Here is a 14,283-nt window from a genome sequence, read left to right as displayed (position 1 = left end):
ATATAGAAAATAATGGTCTTTTTAATTGCAAAGATTTATGTGTAAAGTGCCTTTAGTTTCTTTTCAGTCAGTGTTGAAATAGAAAATGCAGTAGAAAAAAAACTTTATATAAACACCGCTGCACGTATCAAAAAAAACACCACAAAGACAGCTGTGCATCTACTGTACCTGTGTCAGAGCTGGCAAGTGCTACACTTCGCCACGGACTGGTGTTTTTGAGAGGTAAGGGGGTGTGTCTGTGTCCCATACGGGTATCTGCCTTGGAGAGCCTGAGCAGAGGCGGGAAATGGCGCCTGGTAACACAACGGAGTGTCATTTCGGAGGAGACGGCCCTTGAGTAGCGAGATACGGAGTGTAAACCACGGAACTCACGAAAACAATCAACGCTTCTGCTGTGATGGATCAGCGGCCTTAAGTCGTTATTCCCAGATACTGCAGATCACTGTAAAGTAAGTCGGTAACGCTAACGTTAACCAACTCTGTTAACTAACGTTAAAAATACAATTTTGTGTTTTCTTTGGTGTTGCGGTTTATGTAATGTTGGCAAACGATAGGACTTACATTTTCCTTCCCTCCCTGTGCAAATCTGATGGAGTGAAGCAGGTTTTTAGAAGGCTAGGCAGGGTTTAGGGTGCGCTAGCTGTGGGAAGCGACGTTACATGGTTGAGTAATGTAAAGGCAGCTAAAACACGGCCTTCCGTGGACCTGGCTAATTCCTGGTCAAGTCGCTATTTTAGCTGCCTGCTAGTGCTAGTATCTAACGCCAACGTTAGATTAATAAATACTTTAAAAACTACGTGTCATCTAAAATACAACGCATACATTTTGTTAATAACGTTACACAACGTTAGTGAGCTGCCAACCAACTATTTACCGATTTCAGATTTAGCGTTAGTCCTTTCTTTCCTCGAGGCTAACATCGCTCATTGGCATAACGCATAACTGACTTTAGCTTGCTTTGCATTAGCAAGCTGATTGTATTTTTTTTTTTTTAACTCTTGCATCATCCGAGTGAGGTAGCTAGACCAATTCGTATAACGTTAGCGTTAACCCCGCCACAACTGAAGAATTAAATGCCCTCGGCACGATTAGCAATTGATAATGCCGACTGTAATAACCAAGTGGTCATGAGTTATGTCTATAAAGTGCTAGCTAGATGTAATGATTAAAGACGTCTGACGCGTTTCGCTGTCAAATACCGTTATCGTAAATGTCTAATTGGATCAGACAGTTGAGTCAAGCTTGTCTGCAAACTTTAATGCCGGTTAGCAAACTCTTGCTCCTCTCTATACTTAATCATATTATTTGCCAATCTCGTGATGGCACAGTCTCTTGCTAGCAGTCTGTTAGCATCATTTGGGCTTTGGAAATGGAGATGTTAACGTTTGCACACCAACGTACCCCTGGTGTCGGGCTGTATTCGCGGTCCACCGTTAAGCTGCCCGTGCCGCTGGCACGATGTGACACCTTTTAGAAACCGTATGCCTATGTTAAACCTCTTCATAGCCCCTGACGACCTTTTAGACGTTAGCCTAAGCGAGCTAGCCGTTTCATTAGTTAGCCGCAAAGGTTGGTAAAGTTAGTCGTGGTCATTTACAAACGTTGTCTTCCGAATGGTTGTGCCAACTGGACCAGATGTGTCATATGGCTAAATGTATTATTTTATTTTCATATATGCTTTGTCAGTTCTTTAAGGCAGTTGGCTAACCTTAGCCGCGGAATAACTTAACTGTTCGCTGGGTGGACGCGCTGTCGGAAGGGCCTCGCTTGTTTTTCCACGGTTTCCATCGTTAGCACTTGCTAGCTCGCTCATACAGTCTCCGTCGTATGGATGTTCTTATTTCCCGCTCACTTTCTCGTACCTAGCTGTGTGCACGATCCTTGGTTAGTGGCTAATTACTGATTAAGGTGGATGTTCAGCAAACGTGCAGCGCTACCAAGCCAGGCATGGGACGGTTTCAAAATACAGTTACAGTAACTTATGTGTGCATAGAAATATGGCACTACATTTTTTATTTTTTTTATTTTGCAGAAACTGGGAAACCAAATGTGACACCATGTACAAAACAAGTCAGGGAAGGCAAAAAGATAATGTTATTATAGCTCAAACTACATTAATTTTACTGTGACGACAACAACACATCTGTAAAATGTCCATGGCTTCATTTCTTACTTTACTCAGTCTTATACCTTAGACCACCTGTGGATTATTGGGATTTGTTAGTTTCTTAATACTGCAACATCAAATATTCATGTAGATTGATTAGTGATATTCACTGTCTCTCCATACATTTATAACCAGCATATTTATTGCAACATTTTGGAAAGTGTCCCTGGTATATAGTTCACTCACTATGCTTTGCTAAAGAAAATTGAAAAAACATTTTTTATGTCACTGCATTGTTGAATTGCATCATTTGAGCAAATCAGTTAGAGAGTTAGCAGGACAGTAAATACATTATTTTCTACACTTTAGTTGTAGTTGTCTCTATCCAAATGATAAAATTACTTTGGTTATGTCGGCAAATATGCAACTTAACCACTAATAGAGGGCTTTTCCTATAGTAGTCTAAATAAGGAAGAAGTGAAATGGTATTCCTAAACTGTTAACAAATTACAGTGTACAGAGTTTTTCACTCAAGAACTTCATTATTGATAATCATGATCTGCTAATTTCTTTTATACTCTAAGCAGTCACAACTTTGTGGCTCACCCCACTTTAGTGTTTCAATGTTACTTTAATGTTACCATGTGCTTTTTTTTCCTAATACACCCCTATGTAAATGTAAAGCAGATGTAGGGCTTCTCATTTACAGTAGGTGACATGTACAGTATGTATTCGAAAGGTGCTGTGTTTGTGTTCGGGGTTTTAAACAGGTTGTGGATATGGTTAGACACATTTAACTGTTATGTAAGTATAAGGGACTGGCTTGCCTGACTGACCTGTGAATAGTTAATGTTTTTGTTTTTTTTTATCATTATTATTCTGCACTGACCAGTGAAATCTCTGTTATAGTGTTTTTTTTTGTTTTTTGTTTTTTACTGTAAGGATAAAAGTAAACCCAGCTGTGGCTGCTGTGATCCACTGTGATGTAAGCGAAAAGGGATCTTGAATGCAACCAGATGTTTGCAGAAAATACACCAATAATATTCCTCAACACATAACTACACTCCACAAACTTATGCATTTCGAAAGATAAGTAGTTGAGATAGTTAGATCAACATGTTTGTCCACTAGAACAATAGAAAAAAAAACAGTTTGTTTTCTTGCCTGAGGACATGTGTATTGCTTTTCTTACCTTCTTCTGGTGACTTATCACTATGTCTAATTTTCCTAAACAGCTTTACATGCGACTGCGAAAACGATGAGGCTGAGAATGCGCAAAGCGTCTCAGCAACCAAACCCAAGTCTGGCCAGCCGTCCATTGCGGACCAAGCGGAGGCATTCAGAAGTAGAAGAGGACACTCCTACCAGTGGAGGGAGAGGCTTGTTTTCCACCATCAAGAAGTTAATCAGAGGAAATGCTGTTAAGGTAATTATTTCTTTAATCACATGAAATTACTTTAGTTGAATTTAAGTGGTGCCGCTTCTGAAAGCATAGAAAATACTGTAGCTGGTCAAGTTGTCTTCCGTGAGCAGGTTTCTTTTACCAGTGTTGCCTAGGCGTTTTGTTATTTGTCTGTTTCTGAAAATTATATTTTAGCAATGTGCTCTCCATAGCAATGCCTAGGCCATCTATGTGAATTGTGTGAATCCGGGGTGGATTATGAGATGTAAGAAGTATCACACTGTAACACTGGACTGAGTGGTTCTGTATTTCCAACAAGAGTGAGATTTCTTCTATTGTAAAACCACCTGATCTCACACCAGTTTCAGCAATTGGTATCTCAATATAAAACGTTATTCCTATCATGTCAGTAAACTTAGCATCCACGTTTAGTTCTAAATCAGGAGCTTCGGTGATTAAATCATGTAGTGGGAAATAAGTTGTGCAAAAGTCATGTAATTTGTACAACATGTTTAATTGAACGTAAAATTGAATGTCTGTAGCTGTATATACAGTATAGTTTTTGCTATGTATACTGACAGACATTTATTTGATGAGTAACCAAGTCTGATTACATTGTCAGGTTGTAGCTGCAGTTTTGGAATATTAGTAAAGCTCATACTCAAAACTCTTCCGAAGCTACAGATTTGGGTTTTACTAATAATTTTGTAGTTTAATTAATTAGTTAACATTAAGAGTGCTAAAAATAGATTTCCCAGGCAAATTCAATAATTGATTTAGACCTGATAAATACTACTTTATAATAATATTTTATAATAATTTATTTTTTAATGGGGAAAAAAATAGCCAGTGTAGTAGCCAGAACTCTCAAAAACTTGAATTGTTGTAAGTTATGCCATTGTGCCGTATGCCATATTTATTTAAAAAAAAGTCTGGTGAGTCTTTGGTGAGAGAAATCCCGTTATCTTTTTTTTTTTTAATTTTAAACTTTTTGCGCCTCTGTCCTTAGTCTGTGTTAAATACAGTGTTTCTTATGCAGAGTGTCATGTTTCCTAGGAAATGTCTAGTGGAATGCAGCAGCTTGTCGGAGAACTCAGAATAAGGTCTAATTTTAGCCTCTGGCTCATGGAGTTGGTGTGCGGAGACAGGAGGTAGTAACAAGTGGAAAAGTCAACTCTGAAAGGAGCTCTTCCTCTGGAAGGAGCTGGGGCTTTAAGCTTTTTTGTAATGGTGGCATTTTATGGAACATTTTATGTTCCTCTTTGCAGGTTCTCAAAGTCCTAATATAGGTCTAGTAGGATACCTTTTCTCTTGTTTACCTTTTTAGTCTTAAACAGCTGATTAAAAAAGTAACTTTTTAGAGTTCTCTGCCCTTTTGGCAATTTTAATCTTGAGGCCTTCAAAGACTGTGTCAGAACAGTGATCAACATTAGGACCATGCTGGATAGGTGTACAGTACTTTTTCCAGGTCATAATGAATAAAAATTAATAGCTTTAAACTTTTATTTTCATTTTATTTTTTTAATTTGACTTTGGTTTTACTTTATACGGTAGAAATCAAGCCAGTGTTTCAATTCTCATGGTCTCATTGATTCACTCAAAATGTGTGTCATAGTACAATCTTGGAACTGTTTTATAGAAGATTTTACTGTTTCACATTTAGTTGTTGAGGGACTTTTTTAAATTTCATAAATGTAACAGTTGGTAGGTGTTATTTACAACTTTATACTTGTCTTCCATAGCCGCAGGAAGAAAGTCCACCCAAGCAGACACGCCTCCACTGTGATGTGGACAACAATCTGATCACCTCTACAACCCCAAACACAAATGCCCCCCGGCGGGCTGTAAGCAGGGTTAACAGGAGAGACTCCATCAATGGACGTGAGTGGCACTCCGTTTAAAGTCATACTACACCATTGTCAAACTTCTTCATTTTGGATGTATAACTTAAAAATGGCCATTAGTTACTATTTACTATTAGCTTAGATTCAACTTTTTTCAACTTTTATTTATATAACGCCAATTCACAACAAAGTCATCTCAAGCCACTTTACATAACAAAGTCAAGATCATATAAGTATGTAGAGGAAACCCAACAAAGCAAACCATGCAACATTGAACACTCTAAACTGCCAGCATCATAACTAAGCAGGTTCAGGTTGACTGAGCACCTTTAACTATAAGCTTTATCAAAAAGGAAGGTTTTAAGCCTAGTCTTAAAAGTCCCAAATCTGGATTGGGAGCTGGTTCCACAGTAGAGGGGCTTGATAGCTAAAGGCTCTGGCTACCATTCTACTTTTGGAAACTCTGAAAATCACAAGTAGGTAGTAGTTATGCCATCTAAACTATATTGTTAGACAGCACATTTCTCATATTTCTAGGCCCAAATACAATAATTTTACTTTTGTCTTAATTTAGAAGTAGGAAACTATAGGACATCCAGTCCTTTATGTCTTTCAGGCATGCTTGAAGTTTGAGTTATTAGTTAGTGTCTTCTGGTTTCATGGATAAATATAGCTTGGTATTCTCTGCATAGCAGTGGAAGTTTATGAAAAGTTTCCTAATAATGTTGCCTAGAAGTGACATACAGAGTGAAGTGTGTTGCTCCTAACACAGAACCGTGTGGAACTCCATAACTAACTTTCATGCATCTAAAAGATTCACCATTCATTATTAACATGAACAAATTGCAAATGCGGCACTAAGGTCTAGAAAGACGAGTAAAGACACAACTCCATTATCTGAATCCAAGAGAAGGTCGTTGGTGACTTTCACCAGTGCTGTTTCTGTATGGTGATGTACTCTAAATTCTGAATGAAAATCTTCAGACACGTTATACCTGTCTAGGTGGTGACATAAATGTGAGATTAAATATCTGTCTATTATTGGCTAAATCACCTGAATCAAGACAAGGTTTTTTTTTTTGTTTTTGTTTTTTTTTAGAAGTTTGATTACAGCAACTTTATATGCCTTTTGATAGATCAAAACTAATATGAACGTGTCTATTAAAGATACATCTTCAAGCAATTTGGTTAGAACAGGGAAGTGTTAGTTTTGAAGAAGCATTGTTGAAGTTAGCTCAGCAAGGTCAATGGGTAAAAAGCTGTATATGAGGGAATGAGTCTTTTTTTCTTTTTTTTTTTTTTTTTTTGATGATTCTAGAATTATACATGAAGATCTATCTGTAATATTTGTGGGGAGGATCTAGTGAATTTATTACCCTAATAGATAAAATTTTATTCATGAAGTTATTGCTGCAGAGAGTTAAGGGAATACTAGGCTCAACAGAACTATGGCTCTTAGTCATCCTGGCTACAGTGCTTAAAGAAACCGGGGGTGGTTGTTATTGTGCTTATTTGAGACAAATAACATGCTGTTCTGGCGTTACAGAAGGCTTTTTTTTTTTAAATATACATTATTAAACGTTTTTCCAGGCTACATGGGATTCTGCTTAATTAGTAGAGAGCCACTTCCTTTTACCTTTAATGATGCCTGCTTTAAGCTGCGCATCTGTGAATTGTTCCATGGAAGTCGTCTCCTCTGATTCACTGGTTTCTTTTTTAGAAGGGCGACAGTATATAGTATCAGATGCAGTGAGGCTGCGGAATCATCAACAGGTTAATCCACTTGTACAGGAGCAAAATAAAAGTAGCTACTTACCATTGTATTTACAAATGGTGGTAAAAATGATGAAGAAATCTTTTTTTTTTTTTCATTTGTTCACAGAGTTTTCAGATTAACATTTGTTGCAGTGGAATTCTTTTCTAACTGCCGCTTAGCCCAGTATTGTCAATTCAAATGTTAGAAAATGGTCAGACAAAAGGGAAAAGAGAATCATGAGGAAATCATCTTCTTCTTTTTATGTGCCTCATGTGCCTCCATCTAACACTGTCCTCTGCATCCTCATCTCTCACACAAACTAACTTCATGTCCTCTCTCATTACATCCATAAATCTCCTCTTTGGTCTTCCTCTAGACCTCCTGCCTGGCAGCTCCAACCTCAGCCTCCTTCTAGCGATATATTCAGAGTTTGTCCTCTGAACATGTCCAAACCACCTCAGTCTGGCCTCTCTGACTTATCTTAAACACATCTAACATGAGCTGTCCCTCTGATGTCCTCAGTCCTGAATCATGAGGAAATACTATTAAATAATCAATTTCAATGCCGTATGTAAGGACAAAGTCTAGGGTGTGACAGTGAGGTTTATTTACACTTTGGGAAAAACTGAAAATTGAATTGAATAATTAAATGCAGTTGAGGCAGTTATTGTCGTGAATGTTAAAGTCACCCACTATTGCTATCGGTACTAAGCACTAAATCAGATAGAAAATCTGAAAATTCAGTCAAAACTCTGAATAAGGGACTGGAGGACAACACACAATAACAGAAGTGATTTTTGGGTTTTCCAGTAAGGGTGTGAAAGGTTAAGAGTGAGGCTCTCCAATGAGTTATAACATTGTTTTGGTCTAGGGGGTGGGGACTGGGACTGATGCATTCTTCCTGCTGGAACCAAGTTTTAGTAAGACAAAATAAGTCAATTTGATTATTATTTATTAAGGCATTCACTCACAGGGCTTTAGACGAGAGATCTGATATTTAATATTTAAAAAGAGTTTCAGTTCTGTATAAGTAGTAGACTTTTATTAGGTTAAATATGATTAACTCCCCTTGTGTTAATTTTTTGTTTAAATGGTTTAGGTGGTCGGGGAACAGACATAGTCTATTGGGCAAAGAGCAGTGTAGTTAAGATCATAAAATTCATTAAAATATAAAAATTCCCTGGGTAAAAATTTTAAATCCATAAGCGCAGCATATTGTCTGTTGGTAACGTCAGATTCCATAAACTTCTCAGGCTGCTCATACCTGTTGATGTTGTTGGGGGTAAGAGCAGAGCATGCAGGAGAGGTGACCACATCCAAGCCACAGGTGTTTCCAATGGTTAGTTGGAGACGGAGACACTGTGGAGAATGTTCTCAGTCAACATCCGTGATCCCAGAAAGTTTGGGTGCATATAACCCTTTGTTCTTTTTATTCTGCAGAGGCAACTAATCATGACAGGAGTAAGGAAAAACCCAATGGCAGTCTAGAGGAGACTATGGCTGTTGAGGTGACGACCAGTCCTCCCAGAACCACCCTTCTTGGGACCATCTTCTCCCCTGTTTTTAACTTTTTCTCACAGGCTAAAAATGGTAAACACACCCTTACACAGCCTGCACTTACTTGAGGATTAAATAATTCGTATTTAGATACAGTGAATGTTGTCATGCTGCAATCTCTATGACATAGTCTGATGTGCATTTTTGTCTTTTCTTTTCTTGATATTAAATAAATAAATAAGCAAGCAGAAATGTTTATTTTTGTTTTTCAGCCTCTTCAGGCTCAGACTCTCCAGATCAGGCATTGGAGGCGGAGGAGATAGTCAGGCAGCTGGACATGGAGCAAACTGTAGAGATGTCCACTAGCACAGCCACATCCACACAGGAACTGTGTGCCACCACTAACTTTTACTCTAGTGTATCACAGCTACGACCTCTGCGACCTCCCCACATCCCAGAGGCATCATCCACAGAAGAGGAGGGAGAGCTTGATGCTGATTCTGATCTTCCACCCCTTACAGGTTGATACTAAAACTAAATGGCTGCTTTATATAGCGCCTTTATCCAAACCTATGAAAACATTAAAAATTTTAGTTCACGCTGAGGTAAAAATGAAGTGACAACTGCTGATTATCAGTTCTCTAGTATCTTGAGTTGTTTTGTTACCGTTTTGTCATGTTGGTGTTTTTAACATTTTGTTATTGTTATGGTACCAGCTCCAGGCTCCAGTCCAGATTTGGCATATGTTGAGTCTCCTCCTACCACTGTACCACCAGAGGCATCCTATGAGGAAGAGTGGGAAGTCTTTGATCCGTGAGTCAAACACATTTTTAATTAGATAATTATTATACTTAAATTAGTGTTTGTATTGACTCCACGTGTTTCTGATGTATTGATTTTGTAGGTATTTTTTCATCAAGCATGTCCCTCCACTGACAGAAGAGCAGCTCACCCGTAAGCCCGCCTTGCCACTGAAGACACGCAGCACACCTGAATTCTCTCTGGTCTTAGACCTGGTCAGTTTCATATACAAGAACTTCTTTTTTTGGTTTAATTATTGAATCTCTGATGAAGCTTTGAAAGTGTTCACAAATGTATATAAATCTTTTTTCTTTTTCTTTAGGATGAAACGTTGGTTCACTGCAGTTTAAATGAGTTAGAGGATGCAGCACTTACCTTCCCTGTTCTTTTTCAAGATGTCATTTACCAGGTAACTACTACCTCTGCAGAAATCTTTATTTATTTCGGCTTATCCCGTGAGTTCAGGGTTGCCACAGCGGATCATGGTCCGCATGTTGATTTGGCACAGTTTTTATGCCGGATGCCCTTCCTGACCCAACCCTCCCCTATTTCTACCGGGTTTGGACCGGCACTGCACAGCTGGGAAGGGAAACGGGCTGTTAGGGGTTCAGTGTCTTGCCCAGAGACACTTTGACAGCTGGGCCCGGGGATCGAACCACTGACCCTGGGGTCTGTGGACAACTGCCTTTACCAACTGTGCTGCAGAAATGTTTTACTTATTTATTTCTTTGCATTATGCCTGTAGAGGGGGCTAAAGTCATGGAAGTTGCCAAATAGACAAACTAGTTTTAGGACTGTGCAATGACTGGCATACTGAAACATACATTTTTTTGCTGTATTACATGTTACAGCCCTTTATTTCCTTCACAGCGCTGAACTGCATGATAATTTTTCACACACATTGTTGATGATAAATGTTGGCTTTACCTGTGGTCATATGTCATGTGCAGGTGTATGTGCGCCTGAGGCCGTTTTTTAGAGAGTTTCTGGAACGCATGTCCCAAATATATGAGGTAATTATAACCTGGCTACTCGTATTCATACATCATACATCATGCGTACATCATTAAATCACATTTGTCACACATCACTTTCTTTAAATGTTTTTCCTTTCTAGATTATTCTTTTTACAGCCTCTAAAAAGGTGTATGCAGACAAACTGCTCAACATCTTGGATCCCAAAAAGCAGCTTGTGAGGTAGAGTGCGTTTTATGTTCCTTAGTTGTAATTGCCCAGCAAACTTATGCAGATTTGAATAAAATTAGGTTTTCTCAAAGTATCACCTAAAGTGCTGGTGTGTGCTGCTTTTGAGGTGGCAATGTTGTGTTTATTCTGAATTATTAATTTCTCTGTTCTTATCCTTGATTAATTTTTCCCCTCCCCCCTTCTTTCTTTTCATTACCTGCTGAAACTGTAGACACAGGTTGTTCCGTGAGCATTGTGTCTGTGTCCAGGGAAACTACATCAAGGACCTCAACATCTTAGGCAGAGATCTGTCAAAGACGATCATCATCGACAATTCACCACAAGCCTTCGCATATCAGGTGAACTTTTAAAAAAAAGTTTTACAATGTTTTTGTGTCAACTTGGTAATAAATACATTCTTTACAATGTAAAAGCAAAACAATTTTTTTCCAATATCTCTATTAAGAGTTTTGCTAAGGAAAGATTTTGGCCATGTGATGAGGTAGAGCTATTTTTTTAATAACTTTGATCAGTTATTGATGCACACAGCATGGACCCACTGAACATTGAAGAAACACAGAATCCTCTGATTTATTTCTGCAAAGTAAACATAGGATGATGTTGAGTAATTATTGTAACTTGCTCTGCTTATCCAAGCAGATAATGGCAAGTTTCTTTTTGTGATCAACTTGATTTTTAGACATAGTGGAGGTTTTTATTTCAGTCCACTGTATGCATCGTGTACTCAAGAGCACCTTTTTCCTGTCCCATCAGTTGTCCAATGGGATTCCCATAGAGAGCTGGTTCATGGACAAGAATGACAGTGAGCTGCTAAAACTGGTGCCCTTCTTGGAGAAGTTGGTTGAGATGGTAAGATGTACCAAGTACTTCTAATGATTGTATTACACAACAGCTACATTAATGAAATTGTATAAATTCAGTAAAAATAATCTAAGTTCTTTTATTCCTTCTTGGTATGGTTTTCTTGTCCACTAAACTTGTCAGAATGAGGATGTGCGGCCACATGTTCGAGAGCGGTTTCGGCTCCATGACCTGTTGCCCCCTGATTGAACTCAACCATGGCATCTTAGACCGGGACAACATGAAAAGACTCAACAAAATGCCTGTAAAAAGGCCCTCTTGGGGTTACAAACTACAACATTGCCATTACTGTCAAATTTTAGCCTTTTTTAGTTTTTTTTTTTTTTGTTGTTGTTGTTGTTTGTTTTTATTTTTACAATTCGTTTTTAATCCACCATTGCTTTTTAAAAAATACTTCAAAAGAAAAACATTTTTAAAAATCTGGGTGACATTTTTTAAATATCTAAATGTATAGATGAAATTGCGCACTATGAACAAGCCCATATAGACTCCTCTTTTTGACTGACTCTGGCTGTGGAACCTGGATATCTTCTCCACACTAAATTTGAGAACTTGGTGCTGGTGTAGTGGTTATGAAAGTGCCACCTGGTAAAGAGGAACTCCACCGTGACTGAGTCCCGGAAACACAAACCAACCCTGGTGCTCACCCTGTTGACAAATACCAACACTCTGTGGCTACAGACCATTTTCAGCCTGAAAAAACTGGTCTAGTGTGTATGTTTACTCCTAGCCACACACGCACACTCACACACTCACTCACTTATTTGGTGTTTGGCAAACGTACAATCTGTAGCCTTTAAAACCATATGCATTCCTTTGTAGCGAAGTCCACTTTCTATCGTTGGTTGCAGTTTTTTTCTGGTAAAACTGGTGTTCTTGTGTTTTGGGGAAAATAAGTTTTAAGAAGTTTTACTTCTGTTGGTAAATATATTTTGAAAGGGGTCATGTATGTTTAATTGTTTGCATTTTTTAATGTTAGAACACAGGTGCATATTAATGAGTCCATTGCATAGTCAAATGAAATGCAATTAATCCAGGACTTAAGTATAGTTCCTAAATCAGTGTGTTGACTTCAATGTTCAACTCAACATGGCTCCCTAATTAAATGTTAGGATTAAGAATCTTCTTAACTGTAAATCTGACATATTGTAAAGGTTTGAGGGCATTCATTTGCAAAGTGATATGTGTCATCATTAACCTTTCTTTAATAATAGTATTTGATTTGTTACTTGTCTATAACCAGTATTGTCTTTTACTCCTAATCAAGTATTCTGGCTAAATCTGAACTCTGTTTCTTTTAGTTGTAATGTGTAACTTGATGGCTAATATCAGTAGCATTATGACTAATGTAGCACATGTCTGCCTGTGTATCATAAAGTCTACCCATGGTAGAAATATATGGCCAGACCATGTACCAGCCATTTCTGGCACCAGCAACATACGGTTTTACCAGTCAGCTTCAGTGACTGCTCCTCAATCCGTCTGTCTCATACTTTTTACTTTGTACTTTAAGCTTTTGTATTGTTTTGATGTTTAGCACAGTTTAAACACGTGTTTAAGAATGGTAACTAAATGAATGTGTCTCTGCCCAACACTCAAGCCAAACTGACATTGAACTTTTTTTTTCTCTCCCCAGCCTAATTTATTGAGTAGGGAGATAAACAGTAGGCGGAGGTTGTGATGGCATATTTACAAACGAGCCTTCGAGGCAAAGTCTAAAAGATTAAACACCTTTCAGTGGAACAAGGCTGTCTTCTGTCATGGGTGTAACCCTCAACTGTTAACTTGAATATTCGTGACAATTTGACATGCATTGTTGACCTTTTTATTCATTTGTTTGGTTTGAATCGAAGTGCATTTTATGTTAAAGCAAATGTGTGGATTTGTCTGGGTTAGCTGTGCAGTGCCATACAGTTCCTCTCCTCACAAGCCCCCCTCACCCCCAAAAATGCTTACATGGAAAGTGACAATCAGACCTCAAAGCTCTGCCGACACCTGGAGACACCCACACTTTCTCTCTTCCCCCAGCCCACCCCCCAGTGAGCAGTATGTGTTGTGTATTGTGACTCAATTGAGTTGTAGTCCCCTCGGCTGACTACATGTGCTAGGTGAATCCCACTGTGCCCTGCTCGGACACTCCCTGCTGCTCATTTAAAACACAGTTAGTAGCTCTGCAGAGATCAGAGTTAGTTTGTACAGGGCACAGTGGTGCATTCTTAAATGCAATGTTATGAGTGAATATGCTCAGACTATGAATGTAAATTGTACATGGGGTTAGGTGTCTTTCTGAATTCCTTGTTATGTTCTTTTCTTTCCAACTAGAAGTTGAGGAGGGATGTTGAGTAAGAGAGAGAACCGCATGGAAGAGAGAACTTCCAATTGTGGTAGTCCCCTCCCTCTCATCCTCCTAACTGCCATTTGTAGTATGGAAGCCTCACCTAGAGTGTGTGCTGTAGCCCCGGTGCGTTTGTCACCTCAGTGGGCTGTGTGATGATCATAGCTCGTTCCTGAAGAATTGGTGGGAGGTATTTGATACTTTTCATCCAGCTCATTTTTATGTGCATTACCAGTTTATTGTACACCTAGTGTTGTACAATACATGCAGCTTCATGTTTGAAAAAATCCTTAAAATAAGGAAAATCTTTTGTATTTTTGATTTCAAAAGGCATGTCATATCTACTTTTTAAATGTATCTATGAAGATTTAACTTTACATCAGATGGAGTGTTTTTTTTTTCCCTTTCTTATAAATAACTGTGTTTAGTTTAGCGCAATGTCACTGAACTGTTAAACTTAGCATGTAGAGAATA

General features: G+C 38.5%; 1 protein-coding gene across 1 annotated transcript; it reads left to right on the top strand.

The window, feature by feature from the left end:
* Positions 1-254: 254 nt before the first annotated feature.
* Positions 255-12,736, top strand: ctdspl2b (CTD (carboxy-terminal domain, RNA polymerase II, polypeptide A) small phosphatase like 2b). Its single transcript, XM_067496330.1, has 13 exons — positions 255-449; positions 3,343-3,533; positions 5,252-5,390; positions 8,550-8,699; positions 8,879-9,127; positions 9,323-9,419; positions 9,511-9,622; positions 9,730-9,816; positions 10,358-10,420; positions 10,525-10,604; positions 10,825-10,951; positions 11,367-11,462; positions 11,598-12,736. Exons 2-13 carry the CDS (start codon positions 3,366-3,368, stop codon positions 11,661-11,663), a joined length of 1,434 nt encoding a protein of 477 aa, XP_067352431.1. The 5' UTR covers positions 255-449; positions 3,343-3,365; the 3' UTR covers positions 11,664-12,736.
* Positions 12,737-14,283: the final 1,547 nt, after the last annotated feature.

This window comes from Channa argus, chromosome 2 (assembly GCF_033026475.1).
Source record: "Channa argus isolate prfri chromosome 2, Channa argus male v1.0, whole genome shotgun sequence".
Lineage (NCBI taxonomy): Eukaryota > Metazoa > Chordata > Actinopteri > Anabantiformes > Channidae > Channa > Channa argus.
Note: the sequence above shows the minus strand (reverse complement) of the source record. Positions and strands in the feature narration are given on the sequence as shown.

Excerpts from the sequence above, each read along its gene's own strand:
- ctdspl2b (XM_067496330.1), top strand. The coding sequence starts at position 3,366 with ATGAGGCTGAGAATGCGCAAAGCGTCTCAGCAACCAAACCCAAGTCTG. Across the intron at positions 3,534-5,251 it reads TCAGAGGAAATGCTGTTAAG|CCGCAGGAAGAAAGTCCACC; the intron begins GTAATTATTTCT and ends TGTCTTCCATAG. Across the intron at positions 11,463-11,597 it reads TGGAGAAGTTGGTTGAGATG|AATGAGGATGTGCGGCCACA; the intron begins GTAAGATGTACC and ends TAAACTTGTCAG.